Source organism: Apiospora phragmitis (genome assembly GCF_038363925.1).
Source record: "Apiospora phragmitis strain CBS 135458 chromosome Unknown utg000001l:1.0-2902119.0:1.0-2906034.0, whole genome shotgun sequence".
In the NCBI taxonomy this organism is placed as follows: Eukaryota; Fungi; Ascomycota; class Sordariomycetes; order Amphisphaeriales; family Apiosporaceae; genus Apiospora; species Apiospora phragmitis.
Genome location: NW_027117399.1, coordinates 624613 through 647106, shown reverse-complemented (window position 1 = coordinate 647106; position 22494 = coordinate 624613). Strand labels below are relative to the sequence as shown.

At 53.1% G+C, this 22494-nt stretch overlaps 8 protein-coding genes across 8 annotated transcripts; 4 read left to right on the top strand and 4 right to left on the bottom strand.

Moving 5' to 3' along the window:
• Nucleotides 1-117: 117 nt before the first annotated feature.
• Nucleotides 118-1455, bottom strand: PG994_000196 (uncharacterized protein; the record flags this gene model as incomplete). The annotated part of the gene is made up of 3 exons (XM_066851605.1): nucleotides 118-324; nucleotides 388-944; nucleotides 1017-1455. The coding sequence occupies 3 exons, from the start codon at nucleotides 1453-1455 to the stop codon at nucleotides 118-120; spliced, it is 1203 nt and encodes a 400-aa protein (XP_066722237.1).
• A 3203-nt stretch (nucleotides 1456-4658) lies between these two features.
• On the top strand, nucleotides 4659-5240 carry PG994_000195 (uncharacterized protein; the record flags this gene model as incomplete). The annotated part of the gene is made up of 1 exon (XM_066851604.1): nucleotides 4659-5240. The coding sequence occupies one exon, from the start codon at nucleotides 4659-4661 to the stop codon at nucleotides 5238-5240; it is 582 nt and encodes a 193-aa protein (XP_066722236.1).
• An 861-nt stretch (nucleotides 5241-6101) lies between these two features.
• PG994_000194 (uncharacterized protein) lies at nucleotides 6102-7658 on the top strand (the record flags this gene model as incomplete). Its single annotated transcript, XM_066851603.1, has 2 exons — nucleotides 6102-6322; nucleotides 6506-7658. The coding sequence occupies 2 exons, from the start codon at nucleotides 6102-6104 to the stop codon at nucleotides 7656-7658; spliced, it is 1374 nt and encodes a 457-aa protein (XP_066722235.1).
• Nucleotides 7659-8631: 973 nt separating this feature from the next.
• On the top strand, nucleotides 8632-9509 carry PG994_000193 (uncharacterized protein; the record flags this gene model as incomplete). The annotated part of the gene is made up of 2 exons (XM_066851602.1): nucleotides 8632-8733; nucleotides 8793-9509. 2 exons carry the CDS (start codon nucleotides 8632-8634, stop codon nucleotides 9507-9509), a joined length of 819 nt encoding a protein of 272 aa, XP_066722234.1.
• Nucleotides 9510-9951: 442 nt separating this feature from the next.
• Nucleotides 9952-10512, bottom strand: PG994_000192 (uncharacterized protein; the record flags this gene model as incomplete). The annotated part of the gene is made up of 1 exon (XM_066851601.1): nucleotides 9952-10512. One exon carries the CDS (start codon nucleotides 10510-10512, stop codon nucleotides 9952-9954), a length of 561 nt encoding a protein of 186 aa, XP_066722233.1.
• A 2256-nt stretch (nucleotides 10513-12768) lies between these two features.
• On the bottom strand, nucleotides 12769-14085 carry PG994_000191 (uncharacterized protein; the record flags this gene model as incomplete). Its single annotated transcript, XM_066851600.1, has 1 exon — nucleotides 12769-14085. One exon carries the CDS (start codon nucleotides 14083-14085, stop codon nucleotides 12769-12771), a length of 1317 nt encoding a protein of 438 aa, XP_066722232.1.
• A 1354-nt stretch (nucleotides 14086-15439) lies between these two features.
• PG994_000190 (uncharacterized protein) lies at nucleotides 15440-18113 on the top strand (the record flags this gene model as incomplete). Its single annotated transcript, XM_066851599.1, is given in 4 exon segments — nucleotides 15440-15510; nucleotides 15521-15787; nucleotides 15828-16412; nucleotides 16475-18113. 4 exon segments carry the CDS (start codon nucleotides 15440-15442, stop codon nucleotides 18111-18113), a joined length of 2562 nt encoding a protein of 853 aa, XP_066722231.1.
• A 1453-nt stretch (nucleotides 18114-19566) lies between these two features.
• On the bottom strand, nucleotides 19567-21114 carry PG994_000189 (glycoside hydrolase family 16 protein; the record flags this gene model as incomplete). Its single annotated transcript, XM_066851598.1, has 4 exons — nucleotides 19567-19768; nucleotides 20081-20195; nucleotides 20375-20770; nucleotides 20907-21114. The coding sequence occupies 4 exons, from the start codon at nucleotides 21112-21114 to the stop codon at nucleotides 19567-19569; spliced, it is 921 nt and encodes a 306-aa protein (XP_066722230.1).
• Nucleotides 21115-22494: the final 1380 nt, after the last annotated feature.

Genomic DNA, 22494 nt, shown 5'->3' with positions numbered 1-22494 from the left:
CTACAACATAACTATGCAGCCGCATCGCTCTGCCTGGAAAGTACCGCCAGAGCAATCTAGAGTAGTAGACTAACTCTTCAACGCCATAAACGCCGTGCCGTGCATCTGAACACCTCCCTATCGACTTTTACTCGTCATCACCCAGCTCCTCCACCTGAGGTGCCGCGTACGCCCGCTGCTGGGGTGCAGTCTGAATCTGGGTATCGGTGCCGGTCGTCGTCGCAGTGGCAGGGCAGCATGTCCGGTGGAGCCAGCGAAGCCAGCGGCCGTCTCGTGGCTCATACCCCTGGACGACTTCGTCTTCTTCTTCTTCTGCTTGGTAGTCTATATGAAAATGTTAGCGCATTGGTCGCAATGGGGCATGCAGCACCCGTGTATTGAGCTTACCTCGTGCCATCCCCAGACGGGTCGGAAACTGTCCATGAATGATACATCCTCCCACAGGTTAGGGAATAGCCAGAGACCAGGAGAGGTGGTGAAGTAAGTGATGCAGAACAGGATAACTCGGAAAATAGCCATGGCGAAGAACAGCCCCAGCAGACACAAGAAGCCCCAGCTGAGATAGTAGACGCCCTGTCGCAGAACGAGGGGCCACAGGGGGTATAAGACCAGGGTGAAGATGACAACGAGGGCCAGGCCGGCGTAGACCTTGCGCATAAGCTGGCTACCTTCGTAGAACCAGATGTAGTACATATCGTCGGCGGCCTCTTGCTGCTGCTCGATCTTGACGGTCCACAGACCCTTGACGCGCTTGCCCTTCTTGGGCGCATGATCGTGGCCCTCGTGGGGGTCTGTCTTGCTCACTCGCAGCGCCAACATCGACATGGGAAGCAGCTTGAAGGCGTTCTCGAGACTGGCGCGGTCCGTGATCTCGGGCAGCGCGGGGTTCTTCTTGCGCGCCTTCTCATATGCGGGGGACTGGAGGGCTCGGAGAGCACGCTTGACTATTGGCGGAATATCAGTATGCACGTCTCGAATGATACTAGAGACTGGGGGACTAGGTATGATCTACATACCTTTGAACATGTCCTTGCGCTGCCCGTTGAAAATGCAGGTTCTGGGCTTCAGGGTCTGGCCTCGCAGGAAATTAGCCATGGCGATGGCGACGGGATTCGGAGGACCAGGCTGGATAGGCTGCGGCTGTCCTTGCTGCGGGCCGCCTTGCTGCTGCTGCTGGGCCTGCATTTGTTGCTGTCGCTGCATGGCCTCCATCTGTGCTTGGCGCTGCTTCTTGATCTCCTCCAGGAACTCGGGAATGGTCATGCCAGCCTTGGCGGCATCCGCGGCCAACTTCTGCTTCATCATCTCAATCTGTTCGGGCGTGGGCTGAACGCCGGGCGGGAATTGGAAGGTGATTGTTCCTGGTTGACCGGGTTGAGGGCCTTGCTGGCCTTGCTGGCCCTGCTGACCCTGCTCTCCAGACGGAGGCTGCTGCTGCTGCTCTTCGTCCGCCATCTTGACTTGGTGGCTAGATGCAATACGAACTAACAATGTTCAATGGAATTGGCTTGTCTAAATTGAACGCGCAGGAGTGCGACTGGGTTGTTGTTGTTGGATGGCGCTTTAGAGTGTAGAATTAGATGGCAAGGTTGAAGGCTCAGTCGGTACTGATATCTGGCAACTAAGGTCAGAACGCGGGTTGCAATAATTTAATTGGGTCCGTTGGCTTAAGGACACGAAACGTGTTCAGGCCACTTCAGCCTCAAGCTTATTAAATATGTGCCATGCACCGCTTTCTCGCATGTATTGGGAGAAAACTCAATCAGTAAGCATCATGTCTATCCAGACAAGGGGCAAAATGTATCTACAGTAAGGCTGCTCGTCCACTCCCATTTTATCTCCATCTCCATCTTGCCCCCAATGTGTGAAGCGATGCTGGGTAGAATAGAACCACCGATTAGTGCAATAAAGCCTAGCGTCTCCTCAGGTAGGCGATTATCACATCGGTCTAAAAGGGACCAGAATTCTATGAGATGCTAGAAAGAGAAAGAGGGAGAGTAGCTGCAATGAGATACGTTTTCAAAGAGTTAAGGTGATATATGCAGAAACGCAACCATTGATATCGGGCAGAGATATTAAATGCCAGTTAATATTAGATGCTGTACATGAATACCTCAGTATTGAGAGAGGAAAAGGGACCTCCATCTCTATATGTATGTACGCATGCGAGATTCGAGAACATAAACAATCTAATCTGTGACTGAATTATGTGTATCGACTTATATTGAATAGAACCACATCCATTGGCTATTATTAGAAGCTTCAGCGTTTGTACCGGCCTGTCTTCGTTTCAGCTCAGGATGAAACGGCACATGCTATTGGCCCAGTTTCTTTCCAATCTTTAGACGCTGTGCTTCAAATCGAAACAATCTCGTTATTATTATCATCACTTTCTCCTTGATTTCTGTTTAATGTTTCACTCCCAGAAATTGTTTCGAAGCGGGCGGCTTCGATGCCAAAAATAAGAGAATGACCCTCCTGATGTCACACGCCCGGCCCCTCTTCTCGTTTACCTTGCATCCGCTCCAAAGGGCCGCCGCTTTGTCTGGTCTACATCCCAGCCTTCGACTCTTCGCCGTCGCCGAAGCTATTGTGAGAATCTGCTCTGCGCGCACGAATTGCGATTGTCAGATCTAAGACAAATGATGACACTATGGCCTTTCCCCCCAACCTCGCTTCACGACACGGGTGTTGCACTTGGACCGCATCAGCCCCAAGGCCGCCATTTTTTACGAGCGCTACTAGTCCTGAATGATGCATCAATCCCATGATCTGAGAACGAAGGAGCCGCTGCTTACGGGATGAGGCAGGTTTCTTTGGTGTCGTTCCATCGAGGACGGCTCTCTAAACTTAGTACATATGGACGGGTCTTTGACTGACTATGTTCCCTTACTGCCTTGATTTCTGTGGGAACATACGCATTAGCTAGAGGAAAGCTGCATCAGCGCGCAGCAAAGTTGCTGCTGGAATGCATGTTTTGACTGGCTTTCCTTGACCTTTGGTGGCCCCAGAAACTGCTCCGCCCCAGCTCTGTCTGCCAGAAAGAGGGTCATCTGCGCGCGCTATCCGATCCCGCAACGGGCGGAGGTATTCATGGAGGGGAAGGCAGGGGGGAGGGGGAAATAAACATTTTGCTTCCTTGGCTTGGAAACAATTTAGACGGGCGGCCACTCCTAAAGGCCAATCTGTATGGTACACGAGACACACCTGTCGGGACTATGTGGCGAGGTGGTAGTAATGGATGGGCAGACGAGTCCTGTAAGAGCAAAGAATCCAAGACATCGACTCGCTGGTCGCCCTTCATTAATCTTACACCACCGGGGTGGTCGGCGAATGGGAGGCTCCCGACACCCCAACCTCTAACCGCCATGGTTGGTCCATTGTTGAAGAAGACCAAGCCCGCACAGCCTATCAAATCCTGAATCCAAGCATCAAGGTCATCAAGACTTTTTTGGCATCCTAAATGCAAATGTCGGGCCCCAAGAGAAGGAGCCTGCGCCCGCTCAGCTGCGCGAGCCTAAAAAAAAAAAAAGGTAGGGGTCAGAAGGTAGTTTTCATTCTCACACTTTCCTGCATAAAGCCGTTCGCGGATCCGGTCAAGCATGTCTGTGGCACGCCGTCTTTGTTTCTCGGTATCTATTTCAAAACCAACAGATCCGCTGGTCGTTCTTTCTGGTATCCATTAGATCCTCGGCAGATTTTGGGTCACGAGCTATGAAGTCGTAAAATATGAAGTCATTCAACACGGTGCTTACCGAGGTATACGACTGCATATCCCATTCGTTTCTGTGCTGTTCGGTTGCTCTTGATGATGAGAAGCCTCATTATACTAGTAAGCTTCCCTGTCCACCTCTAACCCCATACCTACAGCAACAACTAACACCAACCCCAACAGCGTCTGAGAAGCTCCCATTTGTTCTTCAGCAACAACCCTTGCTGATGCCGCCGCCGCCGTCTTATGAACCGATGGACAGCAACGGTGCTTTTTCTTATACGGAGCGGGCTCCCAGGAGGAGGAGATGGTTTGGATCTGATCGGGACGGTCTCTCTATAAGGAGACGACTTAGACTACGACCTCGATGGTCTTCGGGCTCGCGCCGGCCGCAAATCTCGGCTCCAACCAACTTCAGCCACCTCGATTCCGCATCATATAGCATTCCAGAATACGGCCATTCGCAACTAAGACAGCTGCCCCGGCCGTCTTCATTCCGCCCAATTCATATCAACTTGGACGTAATGTCCCCTTACTACCGCATTTCGAGCCTGTCCAAAACCCCCGCACGCCCCCTGATCGCATCATTGGGGCCCATCAGACCAGCAAGGACAGCAGCCCAAACCGGTCGCTTTCTCCGATGTCATTCCAAATTCCCAGGAAACCGACCCCGACAGGATCTGTCTTTGATTCACCGAGCTTGAGCGTAGTAAAACATCCAGCGCCAGCTCATCTGAGGACAGTATCCCCGTCGGCTGGCCAACCCTCCATAGATGATCTCATTGAGAAGATCGCCAATGCCATGTTGGAACGAGACCACATCCAGGACTGCATTGAAGATGCAGTGGAGTTGGCGAGTGTTTATAGCGCCGTCAGCAGGTCGCCAAGCGTTGCTTCCAAACGCGCTGGCTCGTTTTGATCGGTGCGCTCTCGCAGAATCACAGATATGGAGCCCATGCCAGATATCCCCGCTTTGCCGCCGAATGCGCCGTCGTTTAGTGATCGTCTGAGCTCCGATCGCCCGCGCACGGCACCTTCCAAGACTTCATCTTCAAGTCCCCACTTTGTTTTGCCTGTGGCTGGCACCGACTTCAATATCAAGCAAGAGTCTCCGCGCCGGCGGCCAGCAGAGGAGCAAAAGCTGTGGCCACCGCTACCCCTCCAATACCGGCCTCCTCTGCGAAAGAAGAAATCTTTTTCGCGAGTGGCTGATTGGATTGGACGGCAAGACCGCCCCCACCGATCCGGCGGTGAGCCGATCACGAACACGCCTTTACCTGTCCAGCACAACAATGGATATTACAAAGTCGTGGCAGCGAACGAATGGTCTCGCGGTAATTCATACGCGACATTCAGCGATTGTAGTTCCGATACGGACGAATATGAGGATGATTCGCAGACGTTGCCGACGACGCTGGCTAGTCCTTACAGCAGTGTTGCTGCCAGGGCCGTTGGACAGTCCCGGCCCGCTGCTCTCGACCCTTATCCGGTTCCCTTCCGGACAAGCATTGTGGGGGTGGCTTTTTGATCAAAGAGTGATGCGAAACTTACGGAGTCGGTTTCTTTCCTTGCACTAGTAGTAGTATATTTGCATGATATCATGGGTTGTTTAAGCGGTGCTATTTGGCAGGAACTTAAACTTGGGTCTGTACGGGTTTTAGTAGCAGGTCTGGTCGGGTTTTAATAGCAGGTCTGGTCGGGTTTTAATAGCAGGTCTGGTCGATGACGGGCCAACCTACCTTGACGGGCTATATAGTATAGATGAGATGTTGGAGAAGCTCATCTTTGACGACTGCACGGTAAAAGTGCTGGCATTCTTGTATGAGGTCGTAATTGAGTTGACGAGTGCCCTTTGGTGCTCCGTTCTTAATGGAAATTAGTATGCATTCAATCCTTGAACGAGACGGCTTGGTGGTTATCCGGTGATGTTCCTGTTGACTTGACTGGACTCTGCATCTGATGTTGATGGATATTCGTGCTGTCCAGACCATCCACTAAGCAAGACTGCCCAGAAGTTCAGAACACTGCCTCAGCACGACCGTCGCCCCACTGAGCTGCAGTAACCCAAAATCCCCAGATGGAGGTCCACACTCGGTGAGAGGCCTCTTTGTCATTTGAGATCCTAACCAATGCTCACCAACCCGCCATTATATCTATGCGACCCCACAGCTTGCATTCGAGATTCATTTATCACATTCATTTGCAGTTGGGCTAAGCTTCGCCGACTGGGATACTGGATCCTGAGATTGGTTCTGATCGGCGTGGTCAAATGAGCTTGCAGGTCTGGCCCACGTGTTTGGAACACCGATTGCTTCTGGAATACTGCCGAGTACTACCTCACATAGTACCTGCCACCTCCTAACTTTTCTATATTTCGACCGACCCCATCATGGGCATCAAAGATGATATCGCGACCATGTTTAACAGGCAATGGGAATGGCTGCCCAGGTCACATAAATACAGTCCTCTGCCCGTGACAGCGCGCAGCCGCTCTGTGCAACCCCCGATATTAACCACTTGGACGGACCAGGGGCGCAGACACGCGCTTATGAAACTCGCCATGGTCGGTCTTCTCATTGTAGTAGCCCTTTTCTCTGTGGCCAGCTATGCGTCAGTATCCATCCAACCTCATGTACACCCTGTGCCGAAAGCATCATGACACTAACTCGTCACATAGACAATCCCCTCCGAATGGATCCTGTGACTCTGCTCTGCACGGGTTCACATGTTTGCCTGAGATATCTCGCTCTGGGGTCAATACTCACCGTTTTTTCCGGTTAACTCGGATATCAGTCGCTCCACTCCAGAGGGATGCGAAGTCACTTTCGCGCAGATACTCTCACGGCACGGAGCCCGTGATCCTACGGCATCTAAAACTGCCATCTACAGCGCTATAGTTCAGCGCATCCACGACACAGTTACAAATTATGGGAAGGACTACGGGTTCATCAAGGAATACAACTATACCCTGGGTGCTGATCAGCTGTCGCCATTTGGACAACAGCAGTTGGTGAACTCGGGAATCAAGTTCTACAAGCGGTATCAGCACCTGACCAAGCAGGCCGTGCCGTTTGTGAGGTCCGCTGGCCAGAGCCGTGTGGTTGAATCGGCACAGAACTGGACTCAAGGTTTCCATCAGTCGCGCCTTGAAGACAAACTCGCAGAAGAGCCTGATGCATTTCCGTACCATATGGTGATTATTTCTGAAGACGAAGGAGTCAATAACACGCTGAGTCATGCGAACTGCAAAGCCTTTGAAGACGGACCGACCTCATCGGTCGGAGACCAGGCACAGACAGCTTGGCTCCAGATTTTCGCACCGCCGATTGCAGAGAAGCTCAACCAGAACCTGCCAGGCGCGAACCTGAGCTTGGTTGACACGGTATACATGATGGACCTTTGCCCGTTCAATACGGTCGCCGACATTAATGGGAGATTATCACCTTTCTGCGGCCTTTTTACTCGCGACGAGTGGAATGGGTACGACTACTACCAATCTCTGGGCAAATGGTACGGCTACGGAAACGGCAATCCCTTGGGCGCCACCCAAGGAGTTGGCTTTGTCAACGAGCTCATTGCTCGCTTGACGGGAAAACCTGTGGTGGATCATACGACAACGAACACGACACTGGACAGCTCTCCCGACACGTTCCCCCTGGACCGATCGCTATATGCCGACTTTAGCCATGACAACGACATGACGGGGGTTTTTGCTGCATTGGGTCTCTACAATGCTACCGAGCCTCTCTCAAACACCACAAAGGCGTCCCCAAGGGAGACAAAGGGGTTCTCATCAAGCTGGACGGTGCCCTTCGCAGCCAGGATGTACGTTGAGAAGTTGACTTGTAACGATGATGCAGACGAGGAGTTTGTGAGAGTCTTGGTGAATGACAGAGTCATTCCCCTGCAAAACTGCGATGCAGATAACTTGGACGCTGCAAGCTGAGCCAATTTGTAGAAAGCCTCAGCTTTGCTAGGGCTGGCGGGAATTGGGGTCAATGTTTCGCTTAGAGAACGATATACAAATACATGTATGAGCCATGAGCCTGCCTAGTGGTGGTCGTTCTTGTTATTTGGATTTTGTTACCTTTGAGGCCTCACCATGTATGATTACGATAAACGAGCTTGCAGTAGCAAGCTTTTGCTGCGACATATACGAGCTAATAAATGTGATAGTCGTATTGTAACCTTGTTCTGGTCGAGCAAAGCCACCTCTTGGCAACCAAACGATACGGGCGAATGTGAGACATACACAAGAGGCTGGGAGATGCAAGCATGGCTGGCAAGGCCACACTGTCAAATTCAAATTTTGATTCGCTGTATGATATAAGACACGATAACTTGATGGTGTGTTGATAAAGTGGCTCAGGCATTGAGAGGGAAGAGGACATTCCCAACGTCACTCGTTGGTTGGCATAATTATCGGGGGGCGCCTGCAGGCTGCAAGCACTCCGCAGTCCACTAGAGATCCCCCAGAGCACTGAGTAAGTCACCCCTTGTAGGCATGAGTGAGCCCCTGTGGAGATGTTTTAGTCGGATCTGTTCAGTGACGCAAAACGGGCTTTTTAGTGTACCTAACCCAAGCTAAGGTTCTATTGTTGGCACCACCCACCAGTCGCCAAGGAAACCTCTTCTCTCTATCTTTCTTGAAGCATGGTACTACGTCGCGCGCATTAGGCACGGCATGCTAACCAGCCTCGTACGTTAATCGCTGCAACCCTACTCTGCGAGAGACAGCATACCGATTCGCGAAACTCCTGCCATTTCCCTTTGGATCGCATAGTCGCCACATGAGAGAGAGAGAGATTGAGAGCGCAGATTGATGCACTCTGCTACTGCATGACCTCTCCTATTGAGCAGAACACCATCGCCTACGCCGAAATTGTGTGTTGTGTTGGCCGTGGGCCGTGCTGGCAGACATGAACGGCCTCGGCATTTTCTTCCTCGTCCTCTTCCTGCTGCTCATCGCGGCTGTGGTAGGCTGGATCGTCTTCACACAGCTAAGAGCGCGACGACTAGGTGTAAGTGCCTTCCTCCCTCGATTGACCTCTTCCTGTCGTCTGCTACACACTGCTTGTAGTGCGAAAACTCACGTCGCTTGGACCGATCGATCCGTACTTTCCGTTGGAATCCATTGTACTTTACCCATCATTATGGGTTCTCTACAGACAGCCTCGCTCGCCGTGGACCTCCGAATGCTGACTGGAATAAACCACAATCGCAGCTCCCCGCTCCCACCATATCCTCGTACAATCCCTTCGCACGACCCGAGCCCTCGGCGTACGGGACACCTACTCCGGCGCCTGGCGGGATCCGCGGATGGTTCAACGATAAGCTGCGCGGCCGCGGCAACAACCGCTCGGCCGGCGGCGCCTACGAGCAGCCAGGGCGAGGCCGCGGGTTTGGGCCGCTGGACCCCGACGAGGCCTGGGATTCTCGCGTGGGCCCCGAGGCCGACACCTACGGACCCGGTGGCTACTACGAGGAGCAGGAACTGGGCCTCCGTAACGACCCGTACTCGGGCAGCGGGTACAACATGAACCTGGCTTCGACGCCTGGCGCAGCGCCGGGTAACCGGGGCCGCTCGCGAGACCGGGATAGCCTCGGTGTGCCCGGGGCAGGCGGCCGGAGCGCTGCGAACCCATTTGACGACGACGCGGCCGAGCCGAGCAACATGAGTATGCGCGGAGTGAGCCCGAGACCCATCGACACGGGCGTTACACCGAGACCTGGAGGTGGCGCAGCCAAGAATGACAGCCCAACAGAGCGACGGTCGGTGTTCCGAGAGAACGTGTGATGAGGTGGGCTCTGTACAAGTGAGGCAGAGACGATGGCGGGTTGAGAGGCGTTGAACCGTGTCAGCCACCTTCAATATTTGTTCTACGGTGACCCCCAGGATGGTACCGGGTATTACGGGAGTTTGGATGGCTCATGAGGAGTTATTGGGGCGTTTTGCACTGTACATTTCCGTGAGGGTATGTAAACGGGTGATTGTACTGATCTCATTTGAATTGGGCATTACCAAAACGAAATAATACGACTCAAGCAGAACATGGAAAACTGGCTCAGTATTATCATGGCGAATCACGTCTCATATTAAGGCTCGGGGTATTCTGTATATGGTCTTGGAACTGCTCTCGCATGTCATCACCCTTACGGCACTCTCGTGACTATTACCCTCTGCCACTTTCATGTCCGTAACAGCATCATTCCTCACTCCCTTTATCTTCCATCAGGCTTCAGGAAACGATGGTGTACGCAATCGAGTCGGTAATCCCAAGGCTAGGGTCGGTCTCGCGCTCGTATCGCGCGGGCGTTGTCGCACCACCTCTGTACACCTCGCCAAACCAGTAACGGCCCCCTGTGCTTCCCGAGTTGATACCTATACGAGTAGACAATGACGTATCAGCAGACTTGTTTGTACGATCTGACCGTACCTCGGCGGAAGGAACCTTCCCTGCCCCCGAACCCAACGAACTGGATTGGCAGTGTGGGGGGTCTTCAGAGATGCCTTGCTTACCCGAGTAGGAAATGCAGGATGTGCAGTCGCGGTAACCCTGACACTTCGCCAGGATGTACGCCGCCCAGCTCTCGGCCGACGCGTACTGGGCTGTCTCGGCGCTGTATGCCGCGATGATGTTACTCGGGTACAGCGACGAGTCGGTCATCCAGTTGGCCGGCGCCGGCAGGCTCACGCGGGCGAAGCTGGCGGCGCGCGAGTCCAACTCGACGGCGTCTGAGAGGGGCAAGGCCGCGGCCGTGGCGGCTAGGAAGAGGGTAGGGAGGATGGAGAGCTGCATTATGATTATGATTATATAAGACCGAGGATCTGTATATATGTGTGTGATTATGCGTGGAAGAGACAGTCTAAGTGTGGTCGGTGAGATCGGTGGTGTTGGAGACAGACCAGCCAGAGGGAAAAGAATAAGAATAATATGGGAGCCGATATCACAACTTATACCTGATTTTTATCTTATGATTTATCTGCCCCCCTCACCACACGTCCCTCCGATGGTATTCACATGCCCGCTGTTGCGACCCTCGACCCTTCAACCCAGCCCCCCGTTTGCCGTCGCGATGGGTGTGGAGCCGCATACTCAATCGAGCAATGGAGCCTCTGTGCATGCCCTGCAGGCAATTGCCGCATGGAGAAGGTGATGGAGGCAGCACCCGATGGCTTATCGGGAAACCACGATCGCTTGTGCAGGGGATATGCAGGCCAGCAACGCCCAAGTAGATTGGCTCTGCTTCGTAACGGGGTTATGTGTACGAATTGGGCATGTTCGTCAAAGCGTTTGTTGATGTGTGGATGTTACCGCTCGCGCGTGGGAGTGAACGAACGATACGGACTGCTCGTACGAGTCAGTAGATTGTTATTAACATGATTGGTGGAGTTCTTTTTCGGCATACAATCTTCTGATCGGAGAACGGTGTTGATTTGTTTACTCATTCACGATATGATGGCTTTGATTACCCCTTTCTCAAGCCTTTCGCACGTGCTGGCGCAGTATTGAGTGGAAAGTCGCAATGTGTCCGAAGAGATAGGGACTGACTGGGGCAATTTATCCCTTCATCGGAAAAGGCCGTTTGGATCTCGTCGGGAATCTTGCAGTCAAGACCTCCAGGCTATTTCCAGCCGACCAAGATGGTGTTGTAATGAATGGTATTATAGATATTATATATCATATCTTGGGAGACCGCTACTGCCTACTACACTGCCCCGGTGAGAAAGGTAGACACGAATCGATTTCAGGCTATTTTTTCTATTGCTTTCTTTCCACTTGACTTACCAATGGACTTTCTTGCTTCGTACTGTATATCTAAAGACGGCTTTGCTCGTGTATGACGTCTTCTACATTGAAGTTGAACACGGGACAGCAAGCTGTTGCAACTCTAGAATTCGAACGGGGAGCATCTTAGCGTGCAATACTGAAAGACCCTGATGTGCTTAATATGTTGCCGGCCATCACTTTTGCTACGTAGCACTATGCAAGCAAACAATTTCGGTCTGCTATTTTCAGAAGCGGAGACTCCAATACAAGAGCTTCCTCCTGGTGGGTGTGCCTATCACCAGTCCTGCAGTGATGTGAATCATGCGGGAGCCGAGCTTGAGAGATATCATCAAAGCCACCGATGTGTACAACACTCTGTAGTCAATCCAGGCTGGGTATTCGAGGAAAGGCGGGCGGTTCTCAGGCACAATCTTATACTCCCTGATGGGATCCCAGGTTCTGGCAAAATAGCTTCGTAAGTAAACCAGTGACACACATATCACCATCGCTTCACAAGATGAATTTGAGGGACTGCTACAAATTACGGTACCTATCATGCCCATATAACATGGGATAATGTCAGCAAAATGAGTAAGTATCTTACATTAACTGCAATATCCGTCTCCCTCAACTACGTGCGGTTGAATTAAGACGCCGTGCGGCTCTGGGACTGACTAAGCCATCAAAGAACGCTTCTAAATTTAGTTGCATATGTTTGGTTTACTAGACTATCGGAACATCTCACCGCATTGAATGTTTGGGGCGACGGAGATACCAAGAAAGCCCCTCCCGTGACTTCGGGGCGCCGGGGCATCCGGATACGCCGGAACGCGGAGGGGTGCATCGTTATGCAGCACGAGTATAAAAAATTTCTCATATCGAACACCTGACTGCTTCTAGAAGCTCTCTCTGGATTGCACCGGGTTGAGCGGAAACACGTGTTACTTCTCTATTGACTCATTGTAACTTGGCCGACTGGGACTCAACTATTGTATGGTGCCCATTTCTTTCCGAGGTTGATGGTCTGGAATATGGACTCTTCAAAGTACCCGATGGGGTCCGCCATCCAGGACACAATGTGCTCCGGCTGCACGAGAGTCCGAGGTCTATCTCAAGCTGCCGAGAGGTATATGTACATTCTTCAAAACCAAGACCGTCTATTGGCCTCATGAGGCCACAAATCTCCGCTGTTCATCGTGTATAGCGCCCAAGCTATTGGCCCTAACTCCTCGCCAAAAATGCACTATAATCGTAAGAACGCTTAATCTGTCGTAGGCTGCTGCATTACACAGTCTCGATGCGCTTTAGGATGGATTCGACGTTACTGTCGCTCCCGCTGCCCTCCGGGCCACCCATCCAGCGCCGGATGGACTCCAGGGCGTGCCCGTATTCGATGTGGACGCTCTTCTTGGGCCACATGGGCGGCGGCTTATCCCATGCATGCTTCGCGCCTTCCACCACGCGCACATTTATTTCCTTGTCGGCATCCTGGAGACGGTCAGCAAAGCTGTGCCCCTCGGCCAACAACATGTCGTATTCGCAGATACACAGATGCAGAGGAGGAAGCTTTGCCAGGACATCATCTGGCATGAGCCCCGGTGATAGACGCGGGTCATCCCTGTCTTCCTTCGGCAGCTTCGGGTACAGGTAAGAAGCGTCGAAAAGGTCTGTCATGTTCTTGGGCAAAGTCAGATCGGGCTTGGAGCACGTGGTACGTTTCTGGGGCCGACTGATGGTGTAGTCCAGCAGAGGGTAGAATAGGCAGAAACCGGCAATCTTGGGCGGCGCTGTATAGGCCAGCTCATACCCCCATCTCAGGGGTGTCTGCAGAAGCACCCAGCAAGCCAATGACAAGCTGCCCCCGGCGGAGAAGCCCGAGATGTACACACGATCAGGATCAATACCAAATTCTTCAGCTCGGGATGTGATTTGAATGATTGCATCTGCACAATCCTCGACTGGCGTGGGAAAAGGAAACTCCGGCGCAAGACGATAGTTGACAGAGAATACAACAGCTTCTATACCCTTCATCGCCGCACCGGCCCAATAAGCATCATCTGTCCCCTGACCAACAACAAAGCCTCCCCCGTGGAAGTTTATGATGGCGGGACGGTTCGTCTTGGCGACGGTTAAACGGTTTTTAGACGTTTCCTGCTCCGATGATTTCGGTTCCCATATCTCCACCTTGATCTTGTCTTTGCCCTTGAACTTGCCCAGAGTCGAATCTAACCAAATGATTGCTGTAGGTGCTAGAGCTGAGAAGTTCATTAGACTGAAGCCTAAGTGAGCGGCTTGCCGGAGTGCGTAGGCGCGGGCCGATAGAAGCCAGCGGGAGCCCTGCTCTAAGGGATTGATGTAGTCGTCATCTTTGTTGTCCTTGTCCGTTTCCGTTTCCGTTTCCGTGTCATTCGGGCTGGGCGTTGTAGATTTACTGTTTTTGCTGCTTTTGACATTCAGGAGAGATGTCGACCTCTTCAAGGCTGAGGCGGACCGCCTAAGAGAGCTGCGGCTGGCGGTGCGGCGAAGACCGTTAGAGAACCACGAGGTAGAGTGACTGGTGGGCGCCGCCGGACGTTGGGGGACTTGGAGACGATCAGCCATGGCTGTGGTATCAAAAGAAGGATTTCAGAACGAATGTCAATCAAGCTGGTTTAGAACAGAAAGACTATGGCGGCCCGTTGGACCTGGATTCAAGGGATGAATTGTAGGCACGGAATAGCGACAATCAGGAGGGTGAGAATCCGGTTACCGGCAGAAAGGCACCGTCCTACGTGGTATTGAGGTATGATGTCAGCAGCAGGATCGGGTACAGTACGACGCTATGGAGGGGGGAATGGGTTTAGACGATGTATCGGGAGATGGCCGGGGCGATCGGGTTTTAATTAGCAAGCCATTATTGGAGTTTTGTCCAAACTTCACACTTCTCGTATGTAAGCAGCCCGTTCAGGCACAGGGCAGGGAAGAGGGGAGAGCCTGCTCGCAGAGGCTGGCAGGATCTGAATCAAGCAGAAGTAGGGGCTGGACAGTTAGCTGGGGCCGCTGACGTCAGGTCACAAAATCACCCCACCGCCCTAGCATCGCTGACACATGTACACTACCTGGCGCTGGTACTGGTACATCACACACCCACCCTCCGAGAGTGATCGTGCACAGCTGGGGAGGACGAATCAGAAACAAATCGCGTGGCTCTTGGCAGGCCTGCATGCGGGCGACAAGGGTTGTGGCAATGTGGACATTCAAGCATTTTTGGCGCCTGGGCGCCCTGTTCACTGCTGACTGCATTGCCCTGTCTGCCCTGCGCGCGGGACCTGATTGCCGGCCGTCAAGGATCTACAGACGTAACATAGGTGGTATTTTTTTGTTTCCTTTGTTTCTGATGTTCGCCAGCCAGCCAGCCAGAGCCAGCGGTTCTGAGCGGGCCCCAGCCTGGAGCGAAGTCTCCGGTGGGTTCTCGACGGTATTACTGAATCCTAACACACCCACACTGGAGTACAGGGCCCAACGCATGTCTGAACTTCTAAGCTAGACCGGCGGGATGACGATGACGTACAGAATCTCGATGTAATTGTAATCCGCTCGCTCAGCTTCCATGCACAAACAAATCCAGCAAATCCAGTCGAGAACTCTGTACTGAGTGACCAGCCGGGCCCTGTTGGGACGAAATTCAAACCCGCTCAAAAAGTGCTGCCTCCCCTCCACCCTCGCCTCCTCCCTTCCTTCAGCTGCCTCGGTCGCGGTCTTGACGGACACTATTAACTGCACTACCCTGACTCATTTCATTTTACATCTTGTAAACATTATCTGCCCTCCCTAAAACGAGCAGATTGCCCGTCCTTTCCATTTCTTCTTGTTTTAGTCATCCAAGTCAATACCAAGGGATTTCTTGTGCTGGTGACTTCTTAAGATTTGCACGGGACTCTTCTTAGAGGACTCACCTGCTTCCAAATTCGCCACCATGCCCCATACACTATCATCGGTTCCGAACCCTTTGGCTCGGATTACCCCATTCGGTAACCACACGGCTACGTTCGAACAGTAGCCCCAAGAGCCCCAATGGCTCCAAGAGCCTCCATAGCGCTCAGAGCTCCCAGTCTTCCAACCTGCCCAGAGAATCTGCCTCTTCCGATGGCAAGGGCTCCCGCCGCAGCGAGGACAGGCGCAACGCAAAGCTTTCTAAAGACGAGCGCATTCACCACGAGCGTGAAAGCCTAGACTCGCGCCGGAAAGAGGAGTTTGCCCGAGCTCTGATTGAGGATGATCCCGAAGTCCGCGCCCGCTACGGCCAGCTTGGCGAGCTCGCCGAGTTCTCCTCGATAGAGGAGATCTTCCACGCTCCCCCTGAGTACCGAAGTCGCCTTCCGAGCTAGGATCTTCACCCAACGCCGAGTCTCGGCCCACCTCGACTTCGTACTGTTCCGTGACCAGACGCACTCTATCCAAGGCGTTTTAACCGATGTTGAGGGCAGCCGGCACATGGTTCGGTGGGTTCAAAGACTGCACCCAGAGTCCCTGGTTCACGTGAAGGGAAGGCTAAAGGAACCTCATGGTGCTGTGCGTTCTGCCACACACTCCAACGTTGAAGTCGATATCCACTCGATTCATCTTGTCAACCCAGCAAGCAACTTGCCCGGGTGGGACAATTACGAGCCCTCCGACTCCCTCCACACGCGTCTGCTAACAAGAGTTTTGGATCTTCGCCATCCATCCAACCAAGCCATCTTCAAGATCCGCTCCATGATCACACGCACGTTCCGAGACACGCTGGACCAGAGCGGTTTTCTCGAGATCCAGACACCTAAGCTGCAACCAGCTGCCACCGAGAGCGGAGCTTCAGTCTTCAAGGTGAACTATTTTGGACGTACGGCTTTCTTGGCCCAGAGTCCCCAATTGGCCAAGCAAATGGCTATTTCAGCTGATCTAAACAAAGTGTTCGAGGTATGTACCACCTGAGCGATAGAGTTCCTTACTCACATACTAATCCTTGTTTCAGGTCGGCCCGTATTCCGTGCGAGAACTCCAATACCCATCGGCACTTGACTGAATACACTGGGTTGGATATTGAGATGGCAATCCACCAGGACTACCACGAGATGATGATGGTTGTCGATCGGACCCTGAAAGCCATGATCAAAGCGGCCCAAGCTATGCCTGAGCTTCAGGTGGTTAGGGAGAGGTGGCCAAGCGAGGACGCTGTTGTCCTTGAGGAAACGCCCGTTCTTCACTTCCTCGAGGGTATCGAAATGCTGCGATCCGATGGAAGGGAAGTGGACATCGAGGATCTCTCAACACGTGACGAGATTCGACTAGGAGAACTAGTCAAGGAGAAGTACAACTCTGATCTCTACATCCTCGACAAATTCCCCCCCAATGCCCGCCCCTTCTACACCCACAGGGACGACAACAACCATGACTTCACCAACTCATTTGACATCTTCCTGCGTGGCCAAGAAATTTGCACGGGAGGTCAGAGAATCCACGACGCGAAGCTGCTGCGGGAAAGCATGGCGAAAGCCAAGATCCGAGAGGACGATATGAAGGAGTACCTGAGCGCATTCGACTTGGGAGCCCCTCCACATGCTGGTGCTGGTCTCGGTCTGGAGCGTGTGGTATTCCTCCTGCTCAACCTTGGCGACGTAAGAAATGCGACTATGTTCCACAGAGACCCCAGGTCACTGCCAGAAAAGCCGCCCACTCTCCCCCACCCCGAAGCAGATACTACCAAGCACTGGACATACAACCAGGCGCCGCCGCTTGAAAAGCTTATCGCCAATTATGGTGATGCATCTAACACATCCTGGTTGGATGATCGCTTCGAGATATGGCGCCATTCGAACGGTGCTGCGATTGGCTGGGCCAAGCAAGACCGCTTTGCCATGGTTGTTGGTGACCCTCTTTGCGACCAGTCACAATATGCCGATGTCACATCAGCGTTCGTCAAATATATCACCAACGAACTGAAACTGACACCAGTATGGATGCTGGTGTCGGAAAATGTCCAGCAAATCCTCGCCCAGAACCAAAAGTGGCGCACTCTCAGCTGCACAGAGGAACAACGTGTCGACTCGAACAAACATCACCAACCTGAGAACTACAAGCAGAACCTCCGCCGCGTGGAGCGCGAGGGCATTGACATTGATGAGGTCAAGGTAGATGACGCCTTCATGAAGCGTGCGGATAAAGCCATCGAAGCCTGGAAGGCAGCGCGCAGCGAGAAGGGCAAGCAGGTGCATCTGACGGAAATCAGACCCTGGGTTGATCAAGAGCACCGTCGCTACTTTACGGCCGAGAAGGACGGCGAGGTTCTTTGCATGGTCGTGCTTGCGCAGCTGGCCCCTCGCCACGGCTGGCAGGTGAAGTGGGCCATGGACTTCCCCGGTTCCCCCAGCGGCACTATCGAGGTCCTGATTGAGAAGGCACTCAACGCTGTCTCCGGCCCCGTCACGTTCGGTGCTGGTGTGTCAGAGAAGCTGACGCCCGGTGCTCGACTCTCCGGTGTCCGAGCCAAGTTCCTTGCCAATTCGTACGAACTCATTGTCAAGAGTCTGCGCCTCACGAATAAAGCCTCTTTCCGCGAGAAGTTCGGAGTGGTAGGCGAGTCGGTCTACATTGCTACCCTCGCAGTGGCGTAGGTGTTCAGGATCTGAAGGAGATCGTCAAGTTCTTCGAAGACTAAAATCTTCTTTCCACGGTTTTGATGATCAAAAGGTTCATCAAACGGGTGCATTTGTTTCACAATTTAGAGAGACTTGGTTTACTCTGCATCATAAAATTATACCCCCCCTTCTCCTCACAGATTCCCCTTTTTATTCTGCAGCACCGAAGCATTTGCCTTTTCCTTTGTCTTTACATGAATACGGGAAAACATGAAGCCCGCTGCGCTGGTCGACGGAACTTCTTGTTGGGTTACGAAATGGATGTTCAATTGCATGACGGTTTTTCTCTCGATCTTAGCGGATTGGACAGCGCGGCTTTTGATCGTTGAATACAAGGACATGGCTTCTTCTCTATTTGATATCCCTTCCCTGGCACTCTTTAAGACCCATAATACATATTTACTCACTGAACTCATGCCTATCTTATGCTGTCCCTTTCGACTATTCCCATGGTACGACATGCACACCAGTGATCAACAACTACGTTCTTTGAGCCCGGGTTGTCTCCTGTGTGAATAGATGACGTCTGAAGTTTCCCAAAACTCGAGAGGGTGGTCTAAGTTGCGTGCCGGCCCGCTGTTAGTTGGCGATCAATCTGAAACCATAATGAGATCATCTGTGGGAAGGTGGGATATTCCTGGTATGACACGGCAGTGTGGAAACTGGATGTGTGCGAACTGTACACACGTGCACGTTGTATCCGCTTAGGATGGAACATGTCGGAAAACTGCGGCTGGTGTGCCGGGAGAGGATCTAGCATCAGTTACAGAAATGAATGGAATAGATAGACCGTACGAAATATTATATAATGACTATCGGAGCCATGCTCTCTCACTCTCGAAGCAGTTGAGTTGGAATGGCCGCATCAATTATTTCAGTAACGACCAAACAAGGGACGTTAATTATAGGCTGGAGCCCCAGGATAGACTATGTAAGGGGCAGGTTGCTAGGTTGGTGATTGTTTCATCGGGGACATCGACGCCAAGACTCGGAGGTACCTGCAGGATCTCCAGGGTCAATCAATCGAGATGCAGTTCTATCTTTCACTTTTAGGCTGTGGGATATTGAAGCTTAGGCTAGATACAATTACAGGATTATCTTCGTCTTCTTTCCATCGTCACGTCAACCAAATCAAAGCCCCTTAACACACTTCAACATGCCTGGCATTTATCTCTTCATCTCGCCTCACTTTTTTCGTGGCGTATTTTTCAGTGTGTAGTTTTCTTCTATCATCACCATAACCAGGTATAAAATTTGGCGAACTGCCACAACAACAACAGAAAGGTAGTGGGGGGAAGAATCAATCACGGCAGGGAAGCCAAAGCCACCACCAAACCATTTTGCTTGATTGATTGATTGGGAAGAGGGAAGGGAAAGAAATTAAGGATATATCTCCCCTCCCCGCGATAAAGAACAAGATGAATATTTCTTAGAACAGAGCCGCCAGCACACCACCGATCACGGCCACGACGCCGGCGATCTCCACGCGGCCGGCGGCCGCGGTGGGGACGGCCAGGTAGGACGAAGTGGGCTTGGGCGGCGATATGGGCGCGCCGGTGCCGCCGTAGCCGTGGCTCTGCTGGGGCGTCGGGGCCGTGGTGACGCCGTAGGGCGCCAGAGGTGTCCGCCGCCTCGGTGGTGGGGACGGGGACGGCGATCGGGTAGGTCATGACGACGGTGCCGGTGGGGACGACGCTCGAGGTGATGTAGGTGCTGGAGGCGGGCTGTCCGTTGGCTGTGTTAGCTGGGGGGCTTTGAAGGATGCAACTCGGGAGGATTGGGAATGGAAGAACTTGGCAAATCTTTCCAAGTGTCGAGGAAGAAGTAGGTGGAGAGACATAGAGAGAGAGAGAGAGAGAGAGAGAGAGAGAGAGAGGTGCCCAGTGTGACTTCATGGATTCAGGCATGGATCACTCACGCAGTCAGGAACCGTGGGCGCGCACTTGGTCACGGTGATCTGCGACGTCGCATACAAGGTCGAGGTGCTGAAGGCGACCGGGTACGTCAAGACGGTGGTGCCGGTCGGGATGACGCTGCTGGCTACGTAGGTGCTGGAAGCTGGCTGTTTTCACTTCCTGTTAGTCGTAGTCTCTTCTTTGTCCTCTTTACCACCTGCCACAAGGTGGGTCGGTAGACGAAAGGGGGAGGTATAAAAGGAAAAGGGTAGACTTGGGTGACTTACGCAGTTGGTCACAGTGGGCGCGCACTTGGTCACGGTGAACAGAGATGTCGCGTACAGGGTCGAGATAGAGGTGCCGACGGGTACGAGGAAACAGGGTAGCCCGTGGTCTTGGGCCCGCCGCCGCCGCTGACCGGGCACGTGGTGACGTAGACGTTGGTCACGGCGGTAGTGTAGGGCTTGGTCGTCGCCGGGCAGTCGACGACGGTCGACGAGCAGCTCGTGACGGTGTACGAGTGGACCTCGGTCACCGTCGACGTGGTCATGGTCTCGCTGGTGGCGCTCGTCGATGCCGTCACGCTGGCGCCGGGACCGCTGCTGCTGGCGGTGGGCAGGATAACAGTAGTGCTGCTGCTGCTCGTGGCCGGGACGACGGAGCTGGACGACAACGGCACCGCGGCAGAGCTCGTGGCCGGCGTGGTGGCGGCCGGAGTGGACGACGACGTGGTCAGGACTCCGGTCGTGACGGCGGACGAGGTCGTCGTGGCAGGAGGGGGAACAGCAGACGACGACGAAGAGTGTGAATAGGTGTAGGTGATGCAGGAGCAGGCCGAGGAGAGGAGCTTAAGTCGTTGTCGCAGTTCTTGAACTCCGGGGGCACGCCCGCCGCGTCCTGGTGGGGGTGGTCAGGAAGTCCCAGCAGAAGGCCGGGGCCATGCCGATGTGGGCCTCGTCGATGAAGGCGCGGTAGCAGTTGTCCGCCTCGCAGTCCGGGTACTTCCAGCGGGTGTCGAGGCGGGCGGCGCTGGCTAGGCCGCTCAGGGCGAGAGCGCCTAGGCTCAGGACGGTTCCGTGCATGGTGAGGGTCAGGGTGAGGGTGATGATGACAACGATTGGGTATACGAGGTGAGGTGGTGAGGTAGGTACTTTATGCAGCCAGTGACTATAGCGCAAGGCTACGAATATGTGTATGGGTATCAGGAAACGAGTGACTTGATATACTTTGGTTTACACGAGAAGGAGAGAGAGGAGGGCCTACACGACGGAAAGGGGAAAGGGATATCCAGATCTTATAGAAAAATGCGTGAGAGTACCAACGCACGTTACCATACCATCTACACACCACCAAACAACCAATAATACCATAACACCCACCCCCAATTAGTGTTGGTGTTTGTCATGTATGTACGATCCATCCAGTCATCCAGTCATCCCCCCATCCACCCATTCCAACTATGGTGGGTGCGGCGTCGCTGACAACAGTATTGCTCGCCCGCAGGAGGAGCGCAGGAGGATGGCCAGGCCGTTTAATGCAGGGCAGAAGCAGGCTAGCAGCAAGACGCATATGCAGCACACCCATCCATTCCCAGCGTCCATACATAGAAATCGTCAGATCAGATCCATGTGCCGACTCTTTCTGATTGGCCAGATGCCAATACGGGAAATCCGGTCAGCAGAGGCCTAGCAGTGCCAATGGACCCCAGAGCCAGAGGCAGGAACCGAAAAACGATGTCACCTACTTCCAGAGTTGCCTCGCGAATGGATTTCTTCTGCCTTCCCTTTTCCTGCAGCTGTACTGCCGCAGACGGCGCGAATGGGAGGTGGCGTCCAACGAGAGCTCGAGAAATGGGACCACGGCGCGTGTGGGTTCGCCTTATAGAGAAATGTGCAAATTGCATTTCAGCCCGGTAGCCAATCTCTGCAAAGTGCGCATCTGCCCTTTTCCTTCTTCATCACTGCTTTTGTTCTCGCCCGTTGACTATTGCATTTTCCTTTTTCGCGGCTGCGATAATGGATGTAGGCGGTTAGGTTCGGGCGGACTGTATTTGCCGCCCGGCCACGCGACAACGAAGTAAGAGCTCTAGCAAGGTTTTGAGCTAGGGAGTTGGAACTGGCATTCCGAGCAAGAAAGATGAGCCTGGCTGCCTGATCCTGAGGGGTGCTTCTGGATTGGGTTGGCCCTCATGTTCAGGCTTGGTGTTGTTTGCCAAGGGGGCCCCTAAGGCAGAGCACAGGGGACCAACAGCGGCACACCACGCAGCAGCGCGGATTTTTTTTTCCCTTTTCGTATATGACCGAGCCTGTTCAATCGGGTAAACGATGTAGTAAGTAGATACCTACGAAGTCTTAGCTATTTCCAGCTTCGCATTATCGAATATTACACGTAGCAAAATATACTTCCCATAGTAATATATATTTCTACCGACCAGATTTCGTATCGATCGATATTATTGAACA